This window comes from Notolepis coatsorum, assembly GCF_963971535.1.
Source record: "Notolepis coatsorum genome assembly, chromosome: 4".
NCBI classification, from domain to species: domain Eukaryota; kingdom Metazoa; phylum Chordata; class Actinopteri; order Aulopiformes; family Paralepididae; genus Notolepis; species Notolepis coatsorum.
This window is the reverse complement of record NC_140168.1, coordinates 109,050,447-109,065,431: the sequence shown is the minus strand read 5'-3', so window position 1 is coordinate 109,065,431 and position 14,985 is coordinate 109,050,447. Positions and strand designations below refer to the sequence as shown.

Sequence of the window (14,985 nt, the reverse complement as noted above, 5' to 3'; positions counted from 1 at the left end):
TCTCAGCTACGTATGTGTGTGTCTCCTATGTACATGTATATCCCCCATATGTGTCAGTGAGAGCCTATACCTCAACTATGTGTATATGTAGGTGTGTGTATGCCTATTTCCTATAAGTGAGTATGTGCATGTATGTGTGCCCCTGACATGTATAACTTAGCCTTGTGCATATGAGTGTGTGTAAACCTATTATGTACACATACGAATATGTGTATCCTAGATACTTGTATGCGGCTAAACATGCACATATGAGAGTGTGATAGAGACAGTGACCATTCCATAGATATACCATCCGGACATAAAATCCATGTACATACATATATAACACATTATAAAGTACAAGTACCATCAGATCAGATCCCCTTTTTCATATTCATCCTTGATATCATTGTAACCCCACCTTAATCATTTGTCCCCAGACCGTTCAGTCAGGTGTAGAAAACTGTCCCATAAACGTGTATGCAAATAAACAACTTGTGACAAATAAAACTCTTGACTTGACCACCAGCCTCTCTATCTAAATGTTATATTGTTAACTGTCTAGTTAGGCATTAACTGTGTTAATCTAAATGTTATATTGTTAACTGTCTAGTTAAGGCATTAACTGGGTTAATTAATCTAAATGTTATATTGTTAACTGTCTAGTTAAGGCATTAACTGGGTTAAGTGGGGAGTGCGTCATGGTACAGTTTCAGTAAGTGGGGAGTGTAAACAAGTTGAACGCGTCACGTGAAATAACGTTACGTGAATAAACATATAACGTTACAATGTACAGTTTCTGACAGCTGGCTGTGTTGTGAAATGTGCATAACGTTATGAATAAACCGCGAAGTCACGCGAAATAACGTTATAAACGCGAATCTGGTAGTATATTTATTTGTATCTTCTTGAGATGATAACATTAACATCCGCATTTTACCGCATGGCGAGCTAAACCAATCAGAGAGGGGCTTCGCTCAACCAATCAAAGAGGGGGCTGCAGAAATGGAGCCCAACCAATCAGAGAGGCGTCTGCAGAACTTCAGCCATTGGGTGGGACCCAAATCACGTGACCAAAATCAGCCAATGGAAGCGAGGGGTTGCTATGTGCGGGCTTGTATGTGCGGGGCTTGTAAGCGCTGGTCTCCGGAGCTGCAGCTGGAAGCATCTCGCTGTAAGAGCGACAACTGCTATCCTAACACCAACCACTAGATGGCGTCGCTCATTGCTTTATGTGCCGCTTCCCTATGAAGGTGTATCAACACGTTCGATCTTTTAGTTTAGAAGTAAGATCGATAGCCCTGAGCATGTTTATGTAGGGTTTGCCCCTAAGGTACTAAACAGGCTATAACCAGAGTGGAGAGTCCACCTACCTACCTACTACCTACATATCAATAGATCAATATATTGATCTCTGCATGTTGCTCTGCGCAGTGCTCTGTGTCTGTGTACAGGGGGTTACTTAAACCCAATCTCCTTGACGTCAGATAGTTGCACGAATGGAAATGTCGACTTCCTCTTCGAACTCAGCATAATTGCACCTCAAGGACTGTTGAGCTTGTTGAGCTTTCCTGGTGGGTCTCGAACTCACGGCACGTCGCAGAGAATGAGGTAAGGCGCGCGTACGGAGCGCACAGGGAAGTAATCGATTTGCGCAAATTCTCTGCAACTCAGAAATGGTGAACGGGTTCGTGTGAAATTTGGCACAGACACATAACTGACGTGATGATGATCAAAAGTCGCACTATAGAAACTGTGTCTATGCGTCGTGTGTGCGATGGGTGTATTGGTGCGTCCTGGGGATCATGGGAATATTATATGCTTAAGGACAGGTAAACAAAACTGTCCTCCTAAAAAGTGTCATGGCAGTTCGATACCCATTTTGTTGTTTTGCCATTCTGGCAGGGGGTCAGCATTTGGCACAACACCGGACTTTACCAAGGCACTCTGAATTCACTATGAATTGAAAATGGGGGACCCTGATGTAAACAAGACGAACGTCCGTCTCTCGTCTGCATCCCCTACCCATTCTGTAATCTGTTAAATAAAGTTTTCATTCATTCATTCATACTGCCATCACCATGGTACCACGTTTGTACTTCAATACATATTACTTTACTGTGTAATACAAGTTAAACTGATGATGGCATCATTTTTGGCCAGTGACCAAAGCATGATCAATGTGAATACAATGATAGCGTATGTAGTTGTGTTGTATACACCCTGCTACTACTGTGATGTGATGCTCCAGCTATATGATGCACTCATCATCCGCTGTGATGGTGGTACTTTTTTGGTTAAATGTGTTTTTTGTTTTTTTGTTACAGACTCAGCATCCGGCTCGTCTACCTGTTTGCGTATAACCTGCTGCAGTTCTGTGGTCACACATGGATACTGACAAATATGGCAGCCAGGTTTCTCTCCTTTGGCAGAGGTGAGACGTTATACATTATGGATGTAACAGTACTGTTCTGGATGTAATTGATTGATTGATTGATTGAAAAGTTTATTAACTGATTGCAGAATGGGTACAATACAGTACGGCTCAATACACACAATTGTTAAGGGGATGCAGACCAGAGAAAGACTTTCGTCTTGTTTCCATCAGGGTCCCCCATTTTCAATTCATCATAACATACATGACATACAGATAGACAGTGCTGCTACATCTATACATTTATGACATACCAGATTTGCAAATACAGTACTATTTGTGATACAAAAAGTGTCCAGAAAAGAGTGTATATACATTTGACGTAGAAACTGTACATTGGAGGAGGTTGGGTAGGTGGGGTGGGGGGGACAACTGTACATTGGAGGTGGGGGGGGGGGGGGGGGTGGGTAGGGGACACTGTACACTGTACTGTCTATCTGTATGTCATGTATGTCATAAATGTTATGATGAATTGAAAATGGGGGACCCTGATGTAAACAAGACGAAAGTCTTTCTCTGGTCTGCATGTGTGTATTGAGCCGTACTGTATTGTACCCATTCTGCAATCTAATAATATTTTCAATCAATCAATCAATCAATCAATCAATAATAATAATAACAACCTGAATATTTAAAAAAAAATCCCCCTTCACCACTTTTTAAGCTCTTTTTTAGCCCTACTTATTATGTCCGTCTTTGTTTTTAACACATATTATTACATGGCGTTTTCACATTCGCCGAAATGCTTGATTGTGATTGGTCAATAGCCCCTGACAGCGGTGAATTATTTTTCGATAACTGACCGCTGCCATGGGCAACGCGCAATAATCACCGGTGATTATTGCTTTTCGCAGCTGAAGCAATCAAGCCCACTGACACACACTGCATCAGTGCAATCAGACACACCTGCCGGCTGCCTGTGATAATAATAACTTTATTTGGGCTGACAGAGCCACAGAACAACTGCGTCTGCATTTGATCTCGTCTTGTCGATGCTGTAAAATGAATTAGGTATATTGTTAGTAAGTTAGCCATGTAATAAGCGGGATAATGTATAGCTATACTCGGTCATTGTTGCAAAATAATTGACCTTCACTGACGTTTAAAACACCTCAGCGAGGCGCCTCTGTGTTCTAAACTCCGTGTTGGTCAATTCTTTTGCGACAATGACCTCGTAGCTATACATTATCCCTTACATAATTCATTGTATGTATTGTATTAATTGTTTTACATGGCTGTGTGATGGACACCTGAATCTCCCCTCTGGGATAAATAAAGGTTTTCAATCAGTCAATCAATCAATCAATCAATCAATGAAGGTGCCAATGCAAAGGTGTCAATACTTTCAGAATGTACAAGTACACCCAGTCTGTTTAATTAGGGAAATGACCACCTGTAAAATGATGGTACATTTAGGCTGTGGCTGTCAACGCTGTATGTTCAGCTAGTTGTGACGAGCTTGTCGGGTGCCCCCCAGCCAAGCTCCCGGGTGCAATAGGGACCATGAGTGATGATGATATAAAAGGGTAAATGGTGCATTTATATAGCAGCTTTTATCCAAAGCGCTTTACAATATTGTTCCTCACATTTGAGCCATTCACTCACACACCGATGGCGGAGGCAGCCATGCAAGGTGCCGACCTGCTCATCGGGAGCAGTTAGGGGTTAAGTGTCTTGCTCAAGGACACGTTGCCCGGGAATCGAACCGGGAACCTCCGGATTACCAGGCGACTGCTCTACCTCCCGAGCCATTGTCACCCCAAATATCTCAACAGCCAGGGACCAGTTCACTTGGACACAATATTTGTTCTTAGTTTCGACAGTATTACATTTTCCAAAGTTATAATGTGACATTCATTTTTTTTGTCTTCATCTTGTAATACAACTGATTCATTCAAAATAGTCTTTTGTGATTAAGTTAAAAAAAAATATATATAATATATATGTGGATATTGTAAAATTACAATACAATTACAATTTTGGCTTCCCACAATCATGAAAACAAGATAATAGAGATAAAACAATTATTGTGTTGTAAATGCAGCACACCCTTCCTTCACAGCAGTTTACTCGCCACGTTTTACTGTGTTTCTACTGTCAAGACCACTTGGCTGACATGTTTTACTGTGTTTCTACTGTCAAGACCACTTGGCTGACATGTTTTACTGTGTGTTTCTACTGTCAAGACCACTTGGCTGACATGTTTTACTGTGTGTTTCTACTGTCAAGACCACTTGGCTGACATGTTTTACTGTGTGTTTCTACTGTCAAGACCACTTGGCTGACATGTTTTACTGTGTGTTTCTACTGTCAAGACCACTTGGCTGACATGTTTTACTGTGCGTTTCTACTGTCAAGACCACTTGGCTGACATGTTTTACTGTGTGTTTCTACTGTCAAGACCACTTGGCTGACATGTTTTACTGTGTGTTTCTACTGTCAAGACCACTTGGCTGACATGTTTTACTGTGTGTTTCTACTGTCAAGACCACTTGGCTGACATGTTTTACTGTGTGTTTCTACTGTCAAGACCACTTGGCTGACATGTTTTACTGTGTGTTTCTACTGTCAAGACCACTTGGCTGACATGTTTTACTGTGTGTTTCTACTGTCAAGACCACTTGGCTGACATGTTTTACTGTGTGTTTCTACTGTCAAGACCACTTGGCTGACATGTTTTACTGTGTGTTTCTACTGTCAAGACCACTTGGCTGACATGTTTTACTGTGTGCGTTTCTCCCCTCAGACGGCCTGGCCGACACCTTCTACTCTGTGGGGGTTGTGATGTGTCTCTGCCAGCTGCTGTCCGTCCTGGAGCTGTTCCACATCGCAGACGAGATAGAGAAGGCCAGGCTTCTACCGCGCTTTGTCCAAGTATGTGATCTACTGTACGCTAATCCAAGTTTGCCCAACCTCAGGGTCAGGACATGAACATGTAACATATTCACACGGCAGCCATTTAGCTCTTATGTCTTACTCAGGTTGGGATTCTTCTCCACCGGTGGAAAGGCATCGATCCCACTTGTTCACTGCTGATATGGACCTTAAGGCCATTAGTTGGGGATCAGTGGACCATTTTGGTAATTTGAGAGATCTTCCAGACTTCCACGCTTCAGTGTAAAAAATGCTGAACATTAAGTTGCTTTGAAGACAGTTTGGACGCTACACACGGTTCTTAGTTATCATTAGGGAAAGTACGATAAGATAAGATAATTCTTTATTGATCCCCTTGGGGAAATTCAGGCATCATAGCAGCATGCATGCATTAAAGCGTTCCGTCTCCAGACGGATTTCATTTTTTTTTTCTTTTTTTTTTGTCAATTTGATTTGGAGTCTGACGGAATTGGCTACCTGGTATAATATGATTTATAGATGCATACAGATTGAAACAACATTTAGCCAATCAGAGCCGTCAAATATCATGAAAAGGGGCGTTTTGACCATTCTAACCAATCAAACGTGAGCTTGACGCACACACACGCTGCTCGCAGTGCCCTCCCCCTCACAGACCCGTCTCATTTGCACCGAAGATAGCAAGCGTGCAGGTCCACTTTTAAACACCACTGAAGCATTAAACAATGGCCCAGTAAACTATTCACTTTAGTTTACTACACAAGGCGTTGTCTAACGTTATCTAGCTCAGGGTTTCCGTTAGAATTTTCTTTGCCGGTCTCCGTGTCCTGCAAGATTTCAATCTACCGGACAAATGGGATCAATTCCGGTCAGAGTTTATTGAGCTTAAAAACAATTGATAGGCAGGCTATATAAAGAATGACATCCTCAAGGCATGTAGATTTATAATATTTTAACTTAAAACTAGGCTACTTTTGCGTATACAGTCATTAATATATTCCAAATAAAATAAGTCCCTCGAGACTGCGTGCTGCTGCTGACTTGAAATAAAATAGACGGCCCAACACTAAACAGCAGTCTGTTATAATCACATTTTTATGAGCTAACGAATTCCGTTATATTGGACATTTGTATTAATTATATCAAGCGAAGAACTGAGAAAGCAGAGAGAGACGGCAACATTATCATGTGGTTCAACGTTGCGTGATCGCTGAAACCAATGCCGAGTATGGAAGCAAATGAGTGCCAGAAGTATTTGAATTTAATCAGACATTTATAGCATTGAAAATAATAACTTTGAAAACATGTATCTGAATTTGAAAACATGTATCTGAATTTTTTCAGACACCGCATTTTTGTATCTGAATTATTTCAGACACCGCATTTATAGTTTCAGACACCGAATTTATAGCATTGCAAATAAATACTTTGAAAATCATGTATCTGAATTTCTTTGCTCCGAATTTACCTATGCGAAATAAAAATGCAGTGTTAATAAAACAATTCGAATGCATAATAAAATTCAATTCGACGCCAAAAAATAAATTCTATGCATAATTGCGGTGTATATAATTCGATGTCAAAAATTCAATGCATAATTGCGGTGTATGGAATTCGATGTAAAAAACCAACATCCGGGTATCCAGCTGCAGAACCACAGAACCACCACAGCAGCAGCAGGCTGAGGCCCCTCTATTTGGGTCACGTGATTTGGGTCACATGACCGTCCCACCCAATGGCTGAAATGGAGTATTGCACTGCAGACATTGGCTGATGCACTGCGGGATTGATTGATTGATTGATTGAAAACTTTATTAACAGATTGTAGAATGGGTACAGTGACCGATTGATTGATTGAAAACTTTATTAACAGATTGCAGAATGGGTACAGTGACGTCACAGGCCCGGATTGATTGATTTGATTGATTCAAAACTTTATTAACAGATTGTAGAATGGGTACAGTGACCGATTGATTGATTGATTGAAAACTTTATTAACAGATTGCAGAATGGGTACAGTGACGTCACAGGCCCGGATTGATTGATTGATTGAAAACTTTATTAACAGATTGCAGAATGGGTACAGTGACGTCACAGGCCCGGATTGATTGATTGATTGAAAACTTTATTAACAGATTGCAGAATGGGTATAGAGGTGTGAGAGGTGTGATCGGTGTGAGAGGTGTAATAGGTGTGAGAGGTGTGATAGGTGTGAGAGGTGTGATAGGTGGGATAGGTGTGATAGGTGTGAGAGGTGGGATCGGTGTGAGGTGTGATAGGTGGGATCGGTGTGATAGGTGTGAGAGGTGTCCGATCACACCTATCACACCGATCCCACCGATCCCACCTCTCACACCTGTCACACCTATCACACCTCTCACACCTATCCCACCTAGCACACCTCTCACACACCGATCCCACCTCACACCTATCACACCTCTCATACCTATCACACCTCTATACCCATTCTGCAATCTGTTAATAAAGTTTTCAATCAATCAATCAATCAATCCGGGCCTGTGACGTCACTGTACCCATTCTGCAATCTGTTAATAAAGTTTTCAATCAATCCGGGCCTGTGACGTCACTGTACCCATTCTCACAGTTTTCAATCAATCAATCAATCAGTCACTGTACCCATTCTACAATCTGTTAATAAAGTTTTCAATCAATCAGATCAATCAATCAATCCGGGCCTGTGACGTCACTGTACCCATTCTGCAATCTGTTAATAAAGTTTTCAATCAATCAATCAATCGGTCACTGTACCCATTCTACAATCTGTTAATAAAGTTTTCAATCAATCAATCAGGGCCTGTGGCGGTCACGTGTACCCATTCTGCAATCTGTTAATAAAGTTTTCAATCAATCAATCAATCAATCTGGGCCTGTGATGTCACTGTACCCATTCTGCAATCTGATTGATTGATTGAAAACTTTATTAACAGATTGTAGAATGGGTACAGTGACCGATTGATTGATTGATTGAAAACTTTATTAACAGATTGCAGAATGGGTACACGTGACCGCCACAGGCCCTGATTGATTGAAAACTTTATTAACAGATTGTAGAATGGGTACAGTGACCGATTGATTGAAAACTTTATTAACAGATTGCAGAATGGGTACACGTGACCGCCACAGGCCCTGATTGATTGAAAACTTTATTAACGGATTGCAGAATGGGTACAGTGACGTCACAGGCCCGGATTGATTGATTGAAAACTTTATTAACAGATTGTAGAATGGGTACAGTGACCGATTGATTGTTAATAAAGTTTTCAATCAATCAATCAATCAATCGGTCACTGTACCCATTCTACAATCTGTTAATAAAGTTTTCAATCAATCAATCAATCCGGGCCTGTGACGTCACTGTACCCATTCTGCAATCTGTTAATAAAGTTTTCAATCAATCAATCAATCAATCGGTCACTGTACCCATTCTACAATCTGTTAATAAAGTTTTCAATCAATTAATCAGATCAATCAATCAATCCGGGCCTGTGACGTCACTGTACCCATTCTGCAATCCGTTAATAAAGTTTTCAATCAATCGGTCACTGTACCCATTCTACAATCTGTTAATAAAGTTTTCAATCAATCAATCAGGGCCTGTGGCGGTCACGTGTACCCATTCTGCAATCTGTTAATAAAGTTTTCAATCAATCAATCAATCCCGCAGTGCATCAGCCAATGCCCGCAGTGCAATACTCCAATTCAGCCATTGGGTGGGACGGTCACGTGACCCAAATCAGCCAATGGAAGCGAGGGGCCTCAGCCTGTTGCTGCTGTGGTGGTTCTGTGGTTCTGCAGCTGGATACCCGGATGTTGGTTTTTTACATCGAATTCCATACACCGCAATTATGCATCGAATTTTTGACATCGAATTATATACACCATATGCATCGAATTTTTTTGGCGTCGAATTGAATTTTATTATGCATTCGAATTGTTTTATTAACACTGCATTTTTATTTCGCATAGGTAAATTCGGAGCAAAGAAATTCAGATACATGATTTTCAAAGTATTTATTTGCAATTCTATAAATTCGGTGTCTGAAACTATAAATGCGGTGTCTGAAATAATTCAGATACAAAAATGCGGTGTCTGAAAAAATTCAGATACATGTTTTCAAATTCAGATACATGTTTTCAAAGTTATTATTTTCAATGCTATAAATGCGGTGTCTGATTAAATTCAAATACTTCTGGCACTCATTTGCTTCCATAGACGAGCCCCAGTGGTGTGTATGCTTTCTACAACGCAGTTGGGTTTCCGGGTTCCTCTGATTGGCCACTAAGCCCATGTGACCCTACGCTATTACAGCGCCCTTATCGCCGCCAGTTATCGATTACGCCGCGCATGAGCCGCGCCAAGCTCCTCAGCCTCCTTAGCCGCTTAACACTATTTATACAAATGGAAGTATTGATTACGCCGTAACGAATCAGTAAAAAAATATACCGTTAACTGGAAAATGTTAAAAATCGCTACTTTACATCAGGGTGAACGCTGTTGGTGCCACCACCCACTTCAATGACAGAGCTCTCATATTTGCGAATGCATAAACTATATCTTAAATTATGGCTATGTGTCTAATATGGCCGTCGCTTATCAATGACTTGTTTTGTTTACATCAGGGTGAACGCTGTTGCGAATGACAGAGCTCTCATATTTGCGAATGCATAAACTATATCTTAAATTATGGCTATGTGTCTAATATGGCCGTCGCTTATCAATGACTTGTTTTGTTTACATCAGGGTGAACGCTGTTGCGAATGACACATCATTTATAGTTTATGCATTCGCAAATATGAGAGCTCTGTCATTCGCAACAGCGTTCACCCTGATGTAAACAAAACAAGTCATTGATAAGCGACGGCCATATTAGACACAGCCATAATTTAAGATATAGTTTATGCATTCGCAAATATGAGAGCTCTGTCATTGAAGTGGGTGGTGGCACCAACAGCTTTCACGCTGATGTAAAGTAGCCATTTTTTATTAGTTTGTCATGACAAACCAATTACATAATCCAACATATGTGTAAAGAAACAACATATTCAAGTTAACGGTAGGGCTGACCCCTATTAATCGGTTAGTCGACTAATCGGTCGAAAGGAGCCGTAGTCGACTGGCCAACCTCTTAGTCGAATATAATAAAAATAAAAATATATATATATTTTTTATCATTCTTTCCAAAAGAAAAGAGGCCTAGAAGCGTGGCTAACGCTAATGGCACGCATACCAGAGGCTAACTGCCTACGAAAACAGGCACAGAGGCACTGAAAGAGGATTTCACCCATCTAATGAACACACTAGACAAATATCAAGATGTATCCATCAGTGGACCAATTGCATGCTTTTGCAGAGGACAAGAAGCCTTCAGTCGACTCCTTCAGACAGTAAGCACCCCCCACACCCACAGCCCAAATGGAATGATTTAAAAAAAATATATATTTTTTTAAATATTATATATATATATATTTTTTTTAAGTCGACCAATAGTCGACTAACAGCAAATTGTGGCCAATCCTAGTCGACAATCCAAATCCTTAGTCGGGGACAGCCCTAGTTAACAGTATATTTTTTTAATGATTCGTTACGGCGTAATCAATACTTCCATTTGTATAAATTGCGTTAAGCGGCTGAGGAGCTTGGCGCGGCTCATGCGCGGCGTAAGCGATAACTGGCGGCGATAAGGGGGGGCGTAATAGCGTAGGGTCACGTGGGCTTAGTGGCCAATCAGAGGAACCCGGAAACCCAACTGCGTTGTAGAAAGCATACACACGTCCCAGTGGTGTGCAGCAGCAGAGCCGCAGAGCCAGCGGTGCTTTCAGGTCCGGTCTGGGGACCGCTCAGCAGCGCCACCCACCCAACAGCTGAATTGCCAATGGCTGAATTGGAGTATTGCACTGTGCGAACACAGCTCTGTGAGCTCTGCGGCTCTGCAGTTGCATGCTTCTCGCAAATCCAGCAACAAGCTCCCGCTGACACATCGTTGTCATTATTAGACATGCTTGGTGAAGCAACAATGAAACAAATGTAACTTTTAATACAATTCAAATTGAGCTTAGAGGGAATTATTTTCACAGGACATTATGACCGGAGATATGGGGGACCCTGATGATGTAAACAAGACAAACGTCTTTCTCTGGTCTGCATCCCCTTAACAATTGTGTGTATTGAGCCATACTGTATTGTACCCATTCTGCAATCTGTTAAATATTGATTGATTGATTGAACATTTTATTAACAGATTGCAGAATGGGTACAATACAGTACAGCTCAATACACACAATTGTTAAGGGGATGCAGACCAGAGAAATACTTTAGTCTGGTTTACCTCAGGGTCCCCCATTTTCAATTCATCATAACATATATGACATACAGATAGACAATACTGCTACATCTATACATTTATGACATACCAGATTTACAAATACAGTATTGTTTGATAAAAAAATAGTCTAAAAAAGAGAGTATATACATTTGACGAATAAACTGTACATTGGAGGAGGTTGGATAGGGTGTAACTGTACATTGGATTATCGACGAAACCTTACTTGGTCCCAAGAAGAGGGTCTCGTGTATTAAATAAAGTTTTCATTCATTCATTCACTCTGGATCTGGTAAATCCAGTAGCAATACACACAATTGTTAAGGGGATACAGACCAGAGAAAGATGTTCATCTTGTTTACATCATCAGGGTCCCCCATTTTCAATTCATAGTGACATTTATGACATAGGGACATACATGACTTACAGGTATATAGTAGTTACATTTGTCACATATACGATATGCAAATATACAGTACTGTTACCCAGAGATCCTAACAGTAAATATATACATATGATGAGGAGGAGACTGTACATTAGGAGGGGGTGGGTGGGTGGTAAAAAATATATACAAACTGTGGGGAGGAGACTGTCCATTGTTGTTGTGGCATAATTGCGAAACGTGTTTAGTCCCTTGTTTGTATGATAACAAGCCTTTTAGTTCATGGTTCAAAGTAATGGGAAAAGGGTGCTAGCTCGCCATCAATCAGAAGCTAGCCACAAGACTTGCATTCACACTCTCCAGCACACAGCCTCCCTGCCTGGCACAACAACCACAACAGTAGGGTATATAGTCACAGTCAGGACAGTAGGCTCTACAAGTAGGCTCCCTTAAAACGCTAACGCTATTAAAAAAAAAATACAGTAGAGGTTAAAATAAGAATATGATTTGGCCTGAAAAAAGTCAGGAGATTTTTTTTGCTTTAATCCCTGAGCATGGGGGAGGGGAGGTACAGGTAGTAGACTACATGATACAGGTGACATAATTATAGTATACAGTGGAGAAGTTAAAATAAAATAGAATAAAAAAGCAGTGTAAACAATATAACAAATCAATATAATTAACCCATGTGCATATGGGCAACAAGGTGCGAGATGAGGGTATGTATGCCCTTATATTTGCCCTACAATAAATAGTTACAATATATAATCTAATAATCCAATAATTTAAATCTAATATATAATCTAAAAATGCTAAATGTCTCAGATACAATACCCTATTTCAACCTGGTATTGTCCTGATATACGAAACTGCTGACATTCCTAATCACGTATTTTTCATCCACTTGAAGATGTTTTCACTGTCTGCGCTCCTTCCTGTCCACTGTTTTCACTGTCTGCGCTCCTTCCTGTCCAGGTGACAGAGAGGAATCTGCTGTTGTTCACCGTCATCGTCAGTCTGGAGGAGATCCAGAGTAAACCGGTTGTGTCCGTCCAGTTCTTCCTGTGGAATATTCTAGATCTGTTAAGGTATGAAAGTCTCTTCTAGGGGAGCTCCCGTAGCTCACCGCATATCTCGGCGCTATTTCTGCGTCGGGGAAAACCGTGCTCGTCACGGATCTGGGGGACACGAGTTCGATTCCCGGACCCGCCATCATTTCTCAGAATGTCTTCCCCTGCTCTACATCCCATTTCAACCCGTTTCTGTCGGTCATGCTTGGCCAGAAAAGCGATAAACGCTAAAAAATAAAGTTTAAAAAAAAAGAGTCTCTTCTAACGTTCTCCCTGTGGAATATTCTAGATCTGTTAAGGTATGAAAGTCTCTTCTAACGTTCTCCCTGTGGAATATTCTAGATATGTTAACCACTTAACCGGCAATTTGTTGCCTGTCGATTGCCACCTCAGGCGGCAAAATCCGTTCAGCGGTTCTCGAGTTACATGCCGATAGTGTGCGGTGTGCGCCATTGTACACGGCAGAGTCAGATGACCACCCCCGACCCCAGAAGCTCTAGCTCCGTGAATCATTTGGCGATTTAGAAAATTATTATGGGGATGTGCGAATCGGGGATCTAGGTGAAAAGTCATGAGCGAAAACCGGAAGAGAAAAAAACGCAGAATGAATTGAAGTCAATGAGGAAATGGAATCCTGGAGAGCTTTGTACACAGTTTACCAAAATGGGTCCTATCACTCATTTCTGAACGGATTCTTATGAAATGTGGACATGTGTACTACATAAGACTTCAGGCTACGGACCCAGTGCATTTTCCAGCTGGGTCCAGCGTGTATATCCAATTTTTTTGGATATACTATTTTTGGATATTGCAACTACTACAGAAAAATTTGAGTAACAAGTTTTTCTACAACTCGAGTTCAGACCTATGTTACTCTATTTCATTAGCACTAAAAGTGATTTTTCTTTATTGTATTAGAAACTTCAGAATGTTATCTTTCAAAAGAGACCAGGCTTATGCATATGCTATAAGTATAAAGATACGCTTTGCAAAAAAAGTATGCAGTCCTCAAGTTGAAGTTTAAAAATTGCCACTTTCAAGTGGTAGGTATGAAAGTCATATATGTTAGCATGTTTCGATTCTATTGACCATTACTGGATTTTTTCCATCAATCACCTTAGTGAAATAAGTCAATGGGAAACTGAATGGGGGACCTTTGTTAATGGACCATAACTCCTCCCAATGTACACAAATGAGTTCTATGATGTAGACACACACCGCAACATCACTGCACAAGGGAACCGACAACATCATACCAATCTCATTCTTGGCAGATTAGAGATGTCATTGCCAACAACAGCTGCATGGTATCGTTGTAAACAACTCAGTTTGGTGCAATTCATCACGCGATACATTTCCAATTGATCAAATCATCACACTGAGCTATCGCTTGAAGTGGATATGGTTGTGGTTTATGAAGAGAGAAGTTTCACACGCTCCAACCAACCCACACAAAAGAGGAACGGTAGGCCTGTCTGGTGCTCTCAGAATGGGGCAGTCTTCACAGAGACTGGAGGCCTGTCTGGTGCTCTCAGAATGGGGCAGTCTTCACAGAGACTGTAGGCCTGTCTGGTGCTCTCAGAATAGGGCATCTTCAGAGACTGTAGACCCGTCTGGTGCTCTCAGAATGGGGCAGTCTTCACAGAGACTGGAGGCCTGTCTGGTGCTCTCAGAATGGGGCAGTCTTCACAGAGACTGGATGCCTGTCTGGTGCTCTCAGAATGGGGCAGTCTTCACAGAGACTGTAGGCCTGTCTGGTGCTCTCAGAATGGGGCAGTCTTCACAGAGACTGTAGGCCTGTCTGGTGCTCTCAGAATGGGGCAGTCTTCACAGAGACTGTAGACCCGTCTGGTGCTCTCAGAATGGGGCAGTCTTCACAGAGACTGTAGGCCCGTCTGGTGCTCTCAGAATGGGGCAGTCTTCACA

General features: G+C 41.4%; 1 protein-coding gene across 1 annotated transcript in view; it reads left to right on the top strand.

Annotated features, from left to right (window-relative positions):
- The first annotated feature begins 1,336 nt into the window (after positions 1 to 1,336).
- Positions 1,337 to 14,985, top strand: part of hacd4 (3-hydroxyacyl-CoA dehydratase 4) — a 31,750-nt gene continuing 18,101 nt past the window's right edge. Inside the window, exons 1-4 of the mRNA XM_084312735.1 lie at positions 1,337 to 1,590; positions 2,307 to 2,413; positions 5,160 to 5,287; positions 12,965 to 13,077. Of these exons, the coding sequence (XP_084168861.1) occupies positions 1,586 to 1,590; positions 2,307 to 2,413; positions 5,160 to 5,287; positions 12,965 to 13,077 (353 nt within the window). The 5' untranslated portion in view covers positions 1,337 to 1,585. The remainder of the gene's footprint in view (positions 1,591 to 2,306; positions 2,414 to 5,159; positions 5,288 to 12,964; positions 13,078 to 14,985) is intronic.